Source organism: Hyaena hyaena, unplaced genomic scaffold, assembly GCF_003009895.1.
Source record: "Hyaena hyaena isolate Hyena2069 unplaced genomic scaffold, ASM300989v1 scaffold_55, whole genome shotgun sequence".
NCBI lineage: Eukaryota > Metazoa > Chordata > Mammalia > Carnivora > Hyaenidae > Hyaena > Hyaena hyaena.
Window position 1 is genome coordinate 1,148,518 of NW_024080687.1, and position 15,539 is coordinate 1,164,056.

Genomic DNA, 15,539 nt, shown 5'->3' on the forward strand with positions numbered 1-15,539 from the left:
CACAGTGAGCAAATATTAAAACTTTTTAAGAGTGACTCTTTCCCAAAAGAATCTGTCACATTATTATCTACCCCTAATATATATCTATTAAATAATGCCCTTTTTTTGTATCCTGTGCCTTTCTTCTTTGGTCATCGGTCTGACTTTTTATGTGTCTTTATCTTTGTAGGCATCTCCTTTATCCAGTCACAGTGAATACACTCTTCCAAGACGGTTTCTTTCCCACAAATGAGAGAAAAGTCAAGGAGTTCCATCAGCATTTTCAAGCTTACGATGAAGGTTTCGAGTGCGGGTCCCACATCCCAGAATGTCTGCTAAGGTAGACGAGCCCTTCCCTGTAATTAATTCATCCACCAAGTTCCTCCCAGCAACACATACCTGTCTCATTTTCCTCTTCTGAGTAGGAAGAGCAGCATCCAAGTGGAAGACACAAAAGCTACTTCTCATGACCAGTTTGTTTTGGGGTGTGTGTGAATTGATGGAGTAATTTAAGAGAGATGCATTATTTCTTTTTTTTTTTCCTTTGAGGAGCAAAAATGAGACAGGGCGGGGGGAGAGAAAGCAAGAGAAAGTGCATATCAGAATGAAACGAAGAATTTCTCTCATTTACTGCTTATTATTATTACACTCATTGCCATAGTTTGGAACCATGCTAAATCACCCAGTGTGACTGATCTTAGACATTGTGGCAAAAGGAGGTGTGGTCAAGAGGAGGCGTGGTCAAATGTATTTCTCACAGTTGGCTCTATGGTTCTAATGCAAAATAACACATGAATTTTTAAATGCCTTAGCATCTGGTCTGCAGTGGTGACTGATCAGATAATATTAAAAAGATCATAGCCAGTTTGCCTCACCCGGCTTAAGCCAGTCCTGGGTCACTGTGCTACTTTTTCATCTTTCAGCAACTGACAACAGCCCGAGTAAAAGTAGAGCAAGCAGGTCACAGACCCCATTTTTTTTTTATACAATGCCAATTCAAACTTTTGTTTGCAAAAACAAACCCCACTAAAATGTGGCTGCCTTCCCCCCTCGATTTTTCTTTTGGAATAGTAAGTCTGAAGGAGGACCTCACATGAAACTTTGGCAAAACTGAAGAAGGAATTTGGGGAAATAATTCCATAGAAACACCCCTTTTCACACTGTGACCTGTTATTCCTGAAGTGCTTTCAAATTAACTTCTGCACCTATTTTTTGCTCACCTAGACACTGGTCAAAGTCCAAAAAGTGGCTTTTAGCACTCTTTGAGAAAAATATTCCTGATATAAAAACATACAGATCTGCGAAAGATAACTCCATGGTAAGTATTACTTAGCTTTTTTCCCACAATATATGGGATGAAAGCAGTCATAAGCTATGATTTTTAAGAGATGTTTTGCTAAACATCATGAGATTATTTGGGTGACATTTTTGTATCAAGCGCTGTGTTGTTTGTATGTCTTCACTATTCTGTAACCACATATTCTGTAACCACAGAATAATTCTGTGGAACCACCCAGGGGCCCCTGCTAATCCATTTAAGACTTTAGGACAGAGGCACTTGGGTGGCTCAGTTGGTTAAGCATCTGACTTCGGCTCAGGTCATGATCCCATGGTTCATGGGTTTGAGCCCCATGTCGGGCTCTGAGCTGACAGCTAGCTGGGAGCCTGGAGCCTGCTTCGGATTCTGTGTCTCCCTCTCTCTGCCCCTCCCCTGCTTGCACTCTGTCTTTCTCTCTCTCTCTAAAAAAAATTAACAAGCACTTAAAATTTTTTTTAAATAGGACTGGGACAGAACTCAGTTTAAACATTCACGAGAAGTTTTCTTTTTTTGTGTATCACTTCTGTTTCTTCCAGCAGAGTTCACACTGAGCTTGTGTTTTGTACCCAATTTTTTTAATGTGGGCTAAGAAGAAAATAAAAGATTCCGTTGTCTTCTACTGTATAAGTAGATTTCAATGGCCTAGTTAATCAGAAGACTGGAAGAAGTTTTTGTTTTCTTAAAATATTACACACACACTTTATCACATTGTAAACATCAAATGTGATTTCCCCCTTGTTATTCTAGATGTATATTAAACTAGTATTTTCATTTAAAATTAAAACTACCTATAGAATCGCATATCCACTGAATGAAATCCATCTGTAGGATTTTTCATGGGACACAAACTTTGTGTTGTAACAATTTACGTTGTATGATAAAACCTAGAATTTTCAATTTTGCTAAATCATTGTCACAAAAACAGTAACAATGAGACATCACTATCATTTCTGGGGTGCTTACTCTATGCTAGGCGTTGTGCTGAACATTCCACAAGTTCATGACCCATTTGTTTTTCACAACAACTATAATACCTATAAAACTGTGGAGATTAAGCTGAGGATTAGGGTGGTTAATCACTTTTGAAACATTACATGCCTTTGTAAGTAACAGCAATAGTCTCTCATCATGTATTTTCTTTGATAGTGATTTAACAGTTATTTCTTGTATCATAAGACTCAAAGTAAAACTGCTAATGGCACAATGGAGTTCTCTTAATCCCTAATCCATGAGAGCTGTGGCTTGTATCTCTCATGGGGCAGTATAATGCAGTAGCTAAGAGTGTGGGCTCTGGAGCCAGGACCAGTCTCATAGAGTGTGAATCCCAATGCGGTCACTGAAAAGCTACCTATCCCTGGCAACGTTCCCTAACTTAATTGTGCTTCAGTTTCCTCATATGTAAAATGGTGAAGATAATGATATCTGCTTCTTGGAATTATGGTGGTGATTGAATGGCTAAATACTTATAAAGCCTATGAAACAGAACTCACCTTAGCAAGCAATGACTAGGCTTCAGCTACCATCATTTGTGTAACCTAAACCTGAGTTATTTAAGGTTCCAAGTACATGAGTAACTCAGTGAAAATGTTACAGTGTCTGAATTTCTAACCCATGGTGGGGAATGGTCACTGACAAAGGGGTGTTTAAGAAACCTCACAGTGACGAAAATGCTTTCAGGGAATTTATTATGGTGACCCAAGAGTGACTATAGGTAGCCTTGGATGGGTCCCTGAACTTCGTTGGCACCATTCCAGTCAAATATCAGTTCTCCACATGTTGAGGTATTTATAATATATATTGGCTTGCTAATTTTTTCTTCATGGTGTATAGGCTAAGAATCTTCATGGCAAATGGGGGAAGGGGTTTCTCTTGAATTCTCCAGAGATCTATATTTCTGTGTTGCTGGTATTTTCCTAAAAGCAGAGGTTTATTTAAAAAAAATTGTCAAAATGGTATTATGTACTAAGTTATGTTTTAGGCACTTCATAGGTAGTAACAATTTAATTCTCACAACAATCCTATGAGGTAGATACCACGTTATGACCATTATATTGATGAGCTTAAAGTAACTTGTCCAAGGTTACCCAGGCCTTGAGTAACTAAGCCAGGTTCACATGTAAGGATCTTGGAAGTGGCCACTCCATCCTAACAACAGGTAGCAAGTGGGACAGACCAATGTTGGAATTAGCAGACTGGGACTTTGAAACAACTGGGCTCTACGCATAAAATAGACTATATGTCAGAACAGATGGCCCGTGTAAGCAGAGAGAGATGGAAATCTTTAGAAGGAACCAAAATTAAATGCTAGGTATAATAAACACTAACAAATGAAGAATGCCTTTGATGGGCTTATTTGTGGACTGGTGGAGCTGAGAAAAGAATCTGTGAGCTAGAGGATATATCTGCTGAATCCCCAAAAACTGAAAAGCAAAGAGAACAAGCACTAAAAAAAATAGAGCAGAACATCCAAAAACTGTGGAAATGTGGGACAACTACAAGAGACATAACGTACTGAAAATGGGAAAACCAAAAGGAGAAAAAAAGGGAAAAAGGAACAGAAGATGTATTTGACAATAATAATGACAGAATATTCCCCCATTTAATGTCAGACACTAAACCATACAGCCAGGAAACTCAGAGAACACCAGTCATGTAAACACCAAAAACTAAACGTCAGCATATTACAGAAAACCAAAGATAAAAAATCCTGAAAGAGGGGCGCCTGGGTGGCTCAGTCGGGTAAGCGTCCAACTTCCGCTCAGGTCATGATCTCACAGTTCGTGGGTTCGAGCCCCGCATAGGGCTCTGTGCTGACAGCCAGATCAGAGTCTGAAGCCTGTTTCAGATTCTGTGTCTCCCTCTCTCTCTGACACTCCCCAGCTGACGTTGTCTCTCTCTCTCTCGGAAATAAAATAAAATAATTTTTAAAAAATCCTGAAAGAAGCCAGAAGGAAAAATACTATATCTATACAGGAACAAAGATGATAATTACATCTAATTCCTAAAAAAAAAAAAAAAAAAAAAAAAAAAAAAAAAAAAAAGTCAAGTATTAAAAGAGTAGAGTGAGAACAAAAAGCACCCCCCCCCCCAATCTGGAATTATATACCCTGTGAAATTATCCTTTAAAAGTGAAAGAGAGGGATGCCTGGGGGCTCAGTCAATTAATCGTCTGACTTTGGCTCAGGTCATGATCTCACAGTTCATGGGTTCGAGCCCCGCGTTGGGCTCTGTTCTCAGACAAACAAAAGTTGAGGGAATTTGTTGCCAATACACTTTTTTATAAGAAATATTAATAAGACACTTCTTCACAGAGAAGAAAAATAATATAGATCAGAAACAGCTCTACATAAAAAGGGATGAATATCAAAAAAGATATAAGCAAAGTTAAAAAAATTTATTTTCCTTATTCTTAACTGATCTAACAGATATAATTTGTTCAAATTATAATAGCAATAATGTATTCAATTATATATACACACTTTTGTGTGCTTGTATATAAATGAAATGATTACATATCGTTATATGGTTGTCTCTCTATATACTTTATCATATCCTTCTATAATAAACTGGAATCTAGTAAATAAAATGTTTCTCTGAGTTCTGTGAGCCCGTTTAGCGAATTAATTTAACCTGAGAATGGGCGGTGGGAACCTCTGATTTTCAGAAGTACAGATAACAACCTGGTCTTGTAGCTAGCATCTGAAGCCCAAGGAGGAGGTTTTTGGAACCTCCAATCTGTACCCTGTTGGTCCAGAGTTCAGGTAATAACCTGGGTGGTGACTGCCGTCTGAAGGGCAGGTGCAAGGGTTGGGAAAGGTTATAGTCTTGTAGGACTAAACCCTTAACCTGTAGAATCTCATGCTATTTCTGGGTAGATAGTGTCAGAATTGAGTTGAATTATAGGGCACCCAGAGACTGTCCTAAATGTTGTTTATTGTTGTTTGGAACTTCTCTCCCCCGCCGCCCACCATCATACACACACATTAGAAATTGGTACCAGAACCCCATAGCAAGGATGTCCTCTTTACCACTCCTTTTCAACATGATACTAGAAATCCTTGCCAATGCAATAAGTCAAGAAGAGGAAATTGAAGTTACAAATATTGGGACAGAAGACATAAAACTATCTTTGTTCATAGATGTGGTGATCATATGTATTGCAAATCCAAAAGAATCAACAGAAAAACTACTGGAACTAACAAGCAATTATAGCAAAGTTGCAAGATACAAGTTAATATACAAAAGTTAGTTGCTTTCCCATATACCAACAATGAACGAGTGGGGTATGAAATTAGAAACACAATGCCATTTACATTAGTATCCCAGTATCCCCCAAAATGAAATATTTAGGTATAAAGTTAACAAATGATATATAAGATCTGTAGGAGGAAAGCTACAAAACTCTGATGAACAAAACCAAAGAACTAAGTAAATATTTTATGTTCATGAATAGGAAGATTCAATATTGTCAAGATGTCAGTTCTTCCCAACTTAACCTATATGTTCAATACAGTCTCAACCAAAATTCCAGCAGGTTATTCTAGGGATATCAACAAACTGATTCCAAAGTTTATATGGAGACCCAAAATCATCATGCTCCCCAACTTCAAGATTTACTGTAATGCTACAGTCATCAAGATGATGTGGTATTGGTGAAAGAATAGACAAATAGATCAATGGAACAGAACAGAGAGCTCAGAAATAGACCCTTTTAAGTATAATCAACTGACCTTTGACAAGAAAGAAGCAAAGACAATGTAACAAAACAAAGATGGACTCTTCAACAGAGAGTGCTAAAATAATTGGGCACCCACATGCAAAAAAAAAAAATCTAGACACAGATTGTACACAGTTCACAAAAATTTACTCAAATGAGTCAGGGACCTAAGTGTAAAATGCAAAAGTATATAACTACTTGAAGAAAATCTAGTTGACCTTGGGGTATGATGATGCCTATTTAGATACAACACCAAAAACACAACCCATGAGAGAAGATGAAAGCATATGAAAAGATGCTCCACATCATATGTCATCAGGGAAATGCAAATGAGGACAACACTGAACTACCACTACCCTCATTCTGGCCAGAATCTGGAACACTGATAACACCACTGGTGTTGCTCGTAAGGATGCAGAGCAACAAGAATTCTCATTCACTGTTGATGGGGCAAAATGGTACAGAAACTTTGGAAAACACTTTGGTGGTTTCTTATAAAAAAAAAATACTCTTACCATGAAATGTAGCAGTTATGCTCCTTGGTTATTTGCCCAGATTATTTAAAAATGTATGTCCACAAAAAAACCTGCAAATGGATGTTTACAACAGCTTTATTCATAACTGCCAAAACGTGGAAGTCACATTTTGTAGCCCTTTAGTAGGTAAATGGATAAACTGTGATACATCTAGGGAATGGAATGTTATTCAGCACTCAAAAGGAATGAACTCTCAGGCCATGAAAAGACATAGACAAACCACAAATGAATGGCACTAAGTGAAAGAAGCCCATTTAAGAAGGCTACAAAATGTGTGGTTTCAACAGTGTGACATTCTGGAAAAGACGAGATGGGGGGAAAGGAAAAGGGCCAGTGGTTGTTGCGGAGGGAGAACATTGGCAGAACGTAGAGGATTTTTAGGGCAGTGAAAATACTTTGTGTGACACTGTATCATCATGCATTTGTCCAAATTGATAGAGTTTATAATGCGAAGAGTGAACCCTAAGGTAAAATATGGACTTTAGGTGATTATGATATGTCAATGTCCTTGATCCATGGTAAAAAAAAAAAAAAAAGTACCATTTGGAATGATATTGATAGTAGGGAAGGCTGTGCATGAGTGGGAGTGAGGGATATCTGGGGAGTCTTTGTACCTTCCTCTCAATTTTATTGTAAACCTAAAACTGCTCTAAGAAATAAAATCAAATTTTAAGAAGAAGAAAAAATGCCTAAGCCAGGATTTGAGCCAATGCATAAGGCAGTTGTGCTCCAGAGTCCCTCCTCCTAATTACTATACTGCTACTAAGAATATAAATCCTTTAGCATGCCTCAGGCTGCAAACCTGGGAATGGCAGAAATAACTTATTTGAAAAATATGCATGGTCTTTGTTTATTATCAGCAGTCTTTGTCACAGAGCTGTGGTTTGACAATATGTATTTCTTTTAAACAGACATTAATGCAGACTGTGCTGGATATCATAGAGATGGAAAGAAATGAAGAGAAGAGCCCCAACTATGGGCTCTTACTACTTTGGGCTTCCCTGTCCAATGCTGTCCCTGTAAGTATACTAATAAGGGTTACAGTTCTGTCTACTACAATGTCAGTTTTCTCTTTCATTTTGCTTTCTGTTTTTCTTTATGATAGGAAAGAAAAAAGACCACAGATTTGGTTGTGGGCTAGGAAAACAAAACTCAGATGGCTAATGAAATCTGATAAGATCACAGAGGAGGCAAAGCAGAGATCTCAAGTGGATTCTGCCCTCTGCAAGGGAGCTTATACCAGGCTAAGGGGGAAACTTACACTTTGGGGTCAGTTGTGACAACACTGATTATGGAGCACTTTGTCAGGCAACACGCTTAGTATTCATGCTTGAAATAAGTCTTGACTCTAACGTTTTACCAGGGAGAGAGTAGGTAAATGGATAGTTTGGGATAGAATTGGGCTGGAATCAAGCTATCCCCCACCAAAGCTACAGAATCTCATAGAGGTCTTTTAAACCCTCAGCCTCCATTTCCTTATGGGTCATGAAGGGATAATATAGCTCCTGTATGCTACTCAGACTTGGGTACCTAATGAATGGTAACTTTTCATTTCTCGACAAGGTTGTTGTGAGGATTCAATGAGATAAACAGAGCTGGTACCCAGTGAACATTAGTTCTTTGTCTTCCCCTCTACACATTCTCCTTCTGTGTACCATTCCTGCTTGCGTTAAGTGGCATCTTGGTGCTGTAAGCCCCATGAATGGAGCCGGTGACTTTGGAACTCATAATACTTCTGAAGAGAGCAGAGAATTTTTTTTTTAAGTTTACTTGTTTTGACAGAGAGAGAGAGAGCGAGCGAGCACACAGCCTAGGAGGGATAGAGAGACAGAGAGAAAGAGACAGAAAATCCCAAGCAGGCTCCACACTGTCAGCATGGAGCCCAACATGGGGCTTGAATTCACAAACCATGAGATCATGACCTGATCCAAACCCAATAATTGGACACTTAACTGACTGAGCCACCCAGGTGCCCCGAGAGCAGAGAGAGCACAAACAGGGGAGCGGCAGAGAGAGAGGGAGACAGAGCATCCGAAGCAGGCTCTAGGCTCTGAGCTGTCAGCACAGAGCCCAACACAGGGCTCAAACTCATGAACCTCAAGATCATGACCTGAGCCCAGATGTGAGACATTTAACCTGCTGAACCACCCAGGCAACCCCTTTAACTGTTTCTTTTTAAAGTTGCTATAAACTAGATCAAAGCCAAGCGTTGTCTGCCACTTCATGTTTGATCTGCACCAGCTACCTGTGTCAGAAGATTCCACACTAGCCTAAGCTGCACTTACATTATTTGAGAAATTAAAGAGTCACCTTTTTTCTGCATTTGTTTTCTACCAAACGGGAATATTCAACCCATCTCTAATGATACATGTAGCCATTTTTCTTTTTTCTTCTAACAAAGAGAAATAAGGTATTTTAAGTATTATTTATGCCTCCTGCCTCTTAATGAAAGCGTTCTAAGTACTGATAGTCTAGTTTCTTTTAACCTGTTGGAACATCGATTGGGTAAGAAGCAGAAATAGAAGCACTGGCCCCTCTGCTCACATGTGCGTCAGCCTTATGTAGTTCATCTGGCACGGGCAAACAAGAATCATCTAATCCTTTCCTCTTCTTTATGTACCTCCGATATCATCCACTGATTTCTCCTTAGACAGTGTTCTTGGATGCCGATGAAGCTACAGCAAAATTAAAAGGCAGACATCAGAATAGCTCCCAAAGCAGCAACCAAACAGCCACTCCTGTCACAGGATTAATTTTCAAGATCTCATTAGACGGATCCTCCAGAAGAAAGGGACACAAAGCCCCGATTGATCTGACTCAGGGGAAGTCAGTTCTTTGGAATGTGTTCCTGGCATTCGTCTGAAAGGACTTAAATCATTAATTTCAGAAAGAAAGTGTCTGATGATTCGTGAAGGTTCCATCTTGCTGGCTCTTGTTGGCACCTCCAAGAGACAGCTGGTGTGCGGGCAGACACCCTGGAAAGGCTTTAGAGCGTCGGGCCCAATGCCAAATCCCAGTGCTGGGTGCCAGTGAACCGATTGTTTAACCTCTCAGAACCTCAGTGTTCTCATCTATAGAATACGATGAATGTGGTCTACCTTGCACGATAGTTGTAAGCCTTATATTTTTATGAAATAGGAAGTGGCTAACAGTTTCTGGCACAAAGAAGGTGCTCAATGAATGTTAGCTTTCTGCTTTTATAAGAAGTAAGGCCATCCTTTCAGGCAATCATTACTTTCAATGGCCCATTAATAATAAGCTGCCTTGGTTCTCAAAACTGGACCAAATGCCCAAGGGTGGGAGCGACCACTGCTGTCTGGCCTCTCTGATGTCCCATCACTGCCTAGAGAACTGCAGCAGGGGGCAGGCCCTGCCGGAGGGATTGGGGGTGGGGCCTGTCCTTTCTTTTCATTCCCACTCTGTGCTCTGCCTCCAGGCCCATGGAACTCAGAGCCATTGAAGATAGGCTTGGGACAGGTCACTAGAAGGCTCCATTATGGTCAAGGTGACCTTTGGTGGACTGGCCCAACATATGAACCATAGTTTGTGACATTATTTCTATGGGAAAACCACTTACAAGGTCCAAGAAATTCCTTCCAAATTAACTTTTTAAGAACATTTTTCCAAAACGAATCTCCTAGCTGACATTTTATCTTTGTTACCACTTCTCTGGAACTCTTTCTAAATCCTTTTGGTAGCGACCACTACCCCCCACACCACCCCATCTCACCTTCAGCTGGCACAGCGTGGGTTGTCGGCACCACCCATTGCCTATACACTTAGCTCTTTTTTCTCCTGATTGTATTTCATATCCCCAACTAGACGTGACGAGTTCCTTGGACAGGAATGGTGTCTTATGCCTATTTGTGTTTACCGGGATTGTAGAAGACTGTCTTTATGTTGTGCAGACTCCCTCAGTATTTGTTGAATCTTTTTTTTTAAATATAGTTTATTGTCAAGTTGGTTTCCATATAACACCCAGTGCTCATCCCAACAAGTGTCCTCCTCCATGCCCATCACCCATTTTCCCCTCTCCCACCCCATCAACCCACAGTTTGTTTTCAGGAGTTAAATCTTTTTTTTTTTAATTTTTTAATCTTTTATTTATTTCTGAGAGAGAGAGAGAGAGAGAGACACAGCATGAACAGGGGAAGGTCAGGGAGAGAGGGAGATACAGAATCCGAAACAAACTCCAGGCTCTGAGCTGGCTGTCAGCACAGAGCCCGTCGTGGGGCTCAGACCCACAAACCGGGAGATCATGACCTGAGCCAAAGTTGGACGCTCAACCGACTGAGCCACCCACGTACCCCAATTCTTTTTTTGAATGGAGGAATAAATAAATGATGCTGAAGAACATACTCAATTCATCTTCTCCCTAACATAGCAGGGCAGGGTTTTCCTTGTCACCTTTGCTCTTACCTCTCCAAGAGCATGTAGTGGCTGCTTGTGAAGTTCAGTGAACCAGATCACCCTTTTTATTTTTGCCTGGCCCTCACCATGGTTTTGCCCCCTTTGGCAGAACACTAATTTGGTACTTTTGAGAGCAACTTTTAACTGAGTGTGTCAAGGTCTTGTGATCAAATAGTCTTGTTTGTTGATTCAGTGATATATATGAATTTCTTAGTTACTCCTTACTGTCTCCCTTTTTTCTCTTTTTTTGGAGAAAAAGAGAGAGGGGTAGGGGCAGAAAGAGAGGAGAGAGAGAATCTTAAGTAGGCTTAAACCCACGACTGTGAGATCAAGACCTGAGGCGAATCAAGAATTGGATACTCAACTGGCTGAGCCACTGCCCCTACTCTTTGCTGTTTTTTATGTGCTTTTTCTTTTATTTTTAAAAAAGTAATTGAGGCTTTTACCAAATTTAAAAATGATAAATAACATAATTGTGCAGGCATTTATAATTTACTGATTTATTTGTGCTTATTACAAAAATAAATATGACCCAATTTTTGTGAATCTCTAGAACTCTAGGCACTATTTAGTATAACTTTGAGCCCCTCTTTTATATAACTGTAAGTCTGTATGCTATCACTAAGCTATTTTTTCCCCTAATATGAACTCTGACCCTTTATTTATTTTTTGAATCTTTATTTTTGAGAGAGAGAGAGAGTGAGAGAGAGCACAAGTGAGTGTGACCACACAAGCAGGAGAGGGGCAGAGAGACAGGGGGATAAAGAATCCAGAGTGGGTTCCATGATGACAGAGAGCCTGATGTGGAGCTCAAACTCATTGTGAGATCATGACCTGGGCCAGAGTCAGATGCTTAACCGACTTAACTACCACCCAGGCACACCGTGAACTCTAACCCTTTAATAAATAAGGTGAACTGAGTATGGAGTGGTTATTAATTAAATCCAGTAATTTGGCACTTCCATCCATAATAGTAGAAGGGGCCTGAGTGGGGAGACAGGAGAAGAGAGCTTTCTGGTCTTGTTTCTTCTAGTGTAAAACAGACCCAATAGTCTCTAGGATAAAGCTTTTGTAATCTGGAAAATGCCACAGAAAGAGGCTCTCCAGATGGAGGTGGCCTTTGTTCTAGCGTTCACTTTGTTTATGTACACAGTACCATATTGACCCTCCCACAGACATAGTTCATGCCCCAGCAGGGAAAACCATTGAGTAGAGTTGAATTTGGCTTATTTGAGCACTTCCCTTGGACAATTGCTTTTCCTTCTTTGACCACAGAGGGGAGTGTTGGGATTATTTAAAAGTTACCTCACAAAAGAGACAAAAAACTTAAGTGTTTTAAATATTAAGTATTTTCTGAGTCTTTCAAGACTGATTTTCCTAGATGTGATTTCTTTCACAATACATATTTACAGAAAAGATGAAAGGGAAACCCAAACCTCTTTTAACAATTTTCTGCAAGTTTCCTTTACTGTGTAACCTAAAAAAAAAAAAAAAAAAAAAAGCAAAACTATCTACCCAAGTTAACAGAAAGTTAATTTTTGAAGTGTGTGGCAGTATAATTGTACCTTGTAATACCACAATGAGGAAAGGCATGAAATAATTTTCTTTGGTCTAGAGACAGAATTTGCAAGCATGCTATGTTTGGTAACCTCCAGATGTGAAAGAACTATATTTTTGATATTGAGTACTCTCATCATTTAGTTTATTGGATTTTAGGTATACTTTTCTAGGCTTATTGAAAATTACCATGTTTTATTTGCATAATATATGATTTGCTCATTCATTTCTATTTCAAGGAAATTACATTTAAAAAAATGTTTTTGTCTGCATTAACATTTTTTTTTAAATTTTTAATGTTTTATTTATTTCTGAGAGAGAGAGAGACAGTGTGAGCAGGAGAGGGTCAGAGAGAGAGGGAGACACAGAATCTGAAACGGACTCCAGGCTCTGATCTAGCTGTCAGAACAGAGCCTGATGCGGAGCTCGAACCCACAAACCGATGAGATGACCTGAGCTGAAGTTGGATGCTTAACCGACTGAGCCACCCAAGCGCCCCATGCATTAACATTCTTAAGTGTCATAATTTGTTTCTTCTGAATGTTTATTGTATGTCTGTGTATTATTTTATAATGTGCATTAGTAAAAAAAAAAAATCCTGCCTCATTTTTTAAGTAAAGATAGTTTAATCTGTATAAATAATATAGTTAAACTACAGTGACAGAATGACATTATAGCTTTGACTCTCAGGTATGCAACATCTCTCTTGTTCATAAAAACTGTTTTTAAAAAATGCTCTTCACCAACGTGCTTTTAAGTTTAATTTAAACATTTTCCTGGTTTCTTTTAATGTTTATAGCCAATATTATGTATGCTTTCATTTACTTTCAAAGAAGATTGTATTGTTTCATACATGGATTTGTTGTGTTTTTTTTTTAAGATTGCATTTTGGACACTTGGATTTGTCCTGTCTCATCCCAGCGTCCATAAGACGGTTGTGGAAGGCATATCTTCTGTGTTTGGCACAGCAGGTACTCAGCCTGAATTGAATTACACAGTTGAAGAGATATCTAATGGTATTCACTTGTCACGGGCAACCTAAGTGCCCAGAATTTTATAGAAATTGAACATAATCCAGAATTGAACACAGGATATAAACAAATCAGGTAGATAGAATTTAATTACCGTCCAGGATTTTGGAGGTCATCTGGTACAACCCCCTTACTTTCTAAATCATGAAATAAATGCTAGAGAGATTGTGATTTGCTTAATTGCCCTATTTAAATGCAAATATATGTATATATATATACATGTGTGTGTATATTATTTATTTATACTGCACATATATATATGCATATTTATATTGTATATGTATACTTGAATGCAAATATATGTAGGCTTTTTCTTCAAATATATATATATTTTTTATATTGGTTTTAAATATGCTCCTCACTAACATGAACTTAAACAATTTCCTAGTTTCTTTTAATGTTTAGAGCTCATACTAAGTACACTTTTATTCACTTTCAAAGAAGGTTGTATTGTTTGGTATATGATTTTTTGTTGTTTTTAAGGTTGCATTTTGGACACTTGGATTTGTCCTTTCTCATTCCTGTGTGTATGTGTGTGTGTATACTTATATATGTATAAAACCTGTATGTATGTGTGTATACATATATATACACACACATATGTATATGAGTATACACTATTATATATGTATACATATACACACATACATACAGGCTTTTTCTTAAGATCTCTTGGACCTTCAAATCTCTTGGCCCCTCAATTGTTTTTGGAATTCAGGATTTTTCAGATTTTTGTAAAAAGTAATATGGTGCATATTTTACATAATACAGATGTCAGGTAAGGAATTGTCACCAAAGAAATTGTTTTAAAAGTTAGAGTTAGAGATTTAGGGGATTAGAACTGTAGATGGGGACTGTCACCTTGCACTTTTTAGTTCAGATTTGGATGCTTGTCATCTTTTTTAAAAAGCAGTAATAAGCTTGAATGGAGAGTGCTCAACCCCTTGTTTATTTAGCATAATTTGACCTGTTTGGGAGTAGTTTCTTTTAAAAAACCTTAATATGTCAAATTATGTATTCTGGTATAAAAAGAATAATAAATGACTTGGAAAAAAACAATATAATAATAGGACAAAAGGTCTGATGTCAATTAAAAGCCCCCTACCCCCCATCCCACCATTTCATGATTGTTGAAAATATTTTCTTTGGAATGTTTTCTTTATTTTCTACTGCTTCTTGTTGAATGAAAACAAAAAGCAAATTGCCTTCTCAACATGACTGTCTAAGCCATACTGTCTCTGAGCCTTGAGTGTGAGCAGCAGACATTGGGGTTGGGTCTTATAGATACGGTGAGGATTAGAATTGCTGAGTACCAGCAATGCTAACAACTTAGATTTTGGAGATACATTAGTGAATACAAGACTACCTGCCCTTATGGGGCTTTCATCTACAAAACGAATGGAAATGTGCAAATGCAAAGGATAAAAGGGAGTATGTCCTTGATTGTCTCATATTTACCTTCCCCATTTCCTCAGTCTTCTTCTGACTTGGGGTTTTCCAAAGTCATAGTCTTTAGGATTTCTCCTCTGATAGAAAAGTGTTCCTTCGAACAGCAGTACCAGTGTAATAGCTGTATCTATCAATGCTTTCAGTTTATAAGGCTTTTGCAGAATTGAAAACAATTTACATAAAATATCAAATGTTTTTTGCTGTGTGTCTATAGAAGTGATTCAGAATCCATTTACACACAAGATGCAGTAGCAGCTCAGGAATTTAGATGTGAGAGGAGACCAGTCACTCTTTGGAGGTTGATATCAAGGAAGATACCCATGTGTGACAATGGATCCTGTCAAAGAAAGCACATTAGAGTGCATGGAACAAGAATCTGACTCATATGGAAGTTCTCACATTCTTATGCTCTTCTCTATTACAAGATCACCATTTCTTTCTTGGAGATGTCCTTAGTGACTTGGATGCCTCTCCACATCTCTCTGGCCTCTACACTCACCACCAGAGTCCATTTCAGGCATGTTGGTCAACTTTTTTATAAG

At 38.5% G+C, this 15,539-nt stretch overlaps 1 protein-coding gene across 1 annotated transcript in view; it reads left to right on the top strand.

The window, feature by feature from the left end:
• LOC120231229 (24-hydroxycholesterol 7-alpha-hydroxylase) overlaps window positions 1–15,539 on the top strand; it is a 94,603-nt gene that overhangs the window by 15,924 nt on the left and 63,140 nt on the right. The window contains exons 4-7 of the mRNA XM_039231206.1: window positions 170–319; window positions 1,204–1,297; window positions 7,462–7,569; window positions 13,398–13,488. Coding sequence (XP_039087137.1) covers window positions 170–319; window positions 1,204–1,297; window positions 7,462–7,569; window positions 13,398–13,488 — 443 coding nt within the window. The remainder of the gene's footprint in view (window positions 1–169; window positions 320–1,203; window positions 1,298–7,461; window positions 7,570–13,397; window positions 13,489–15,539) is intronic.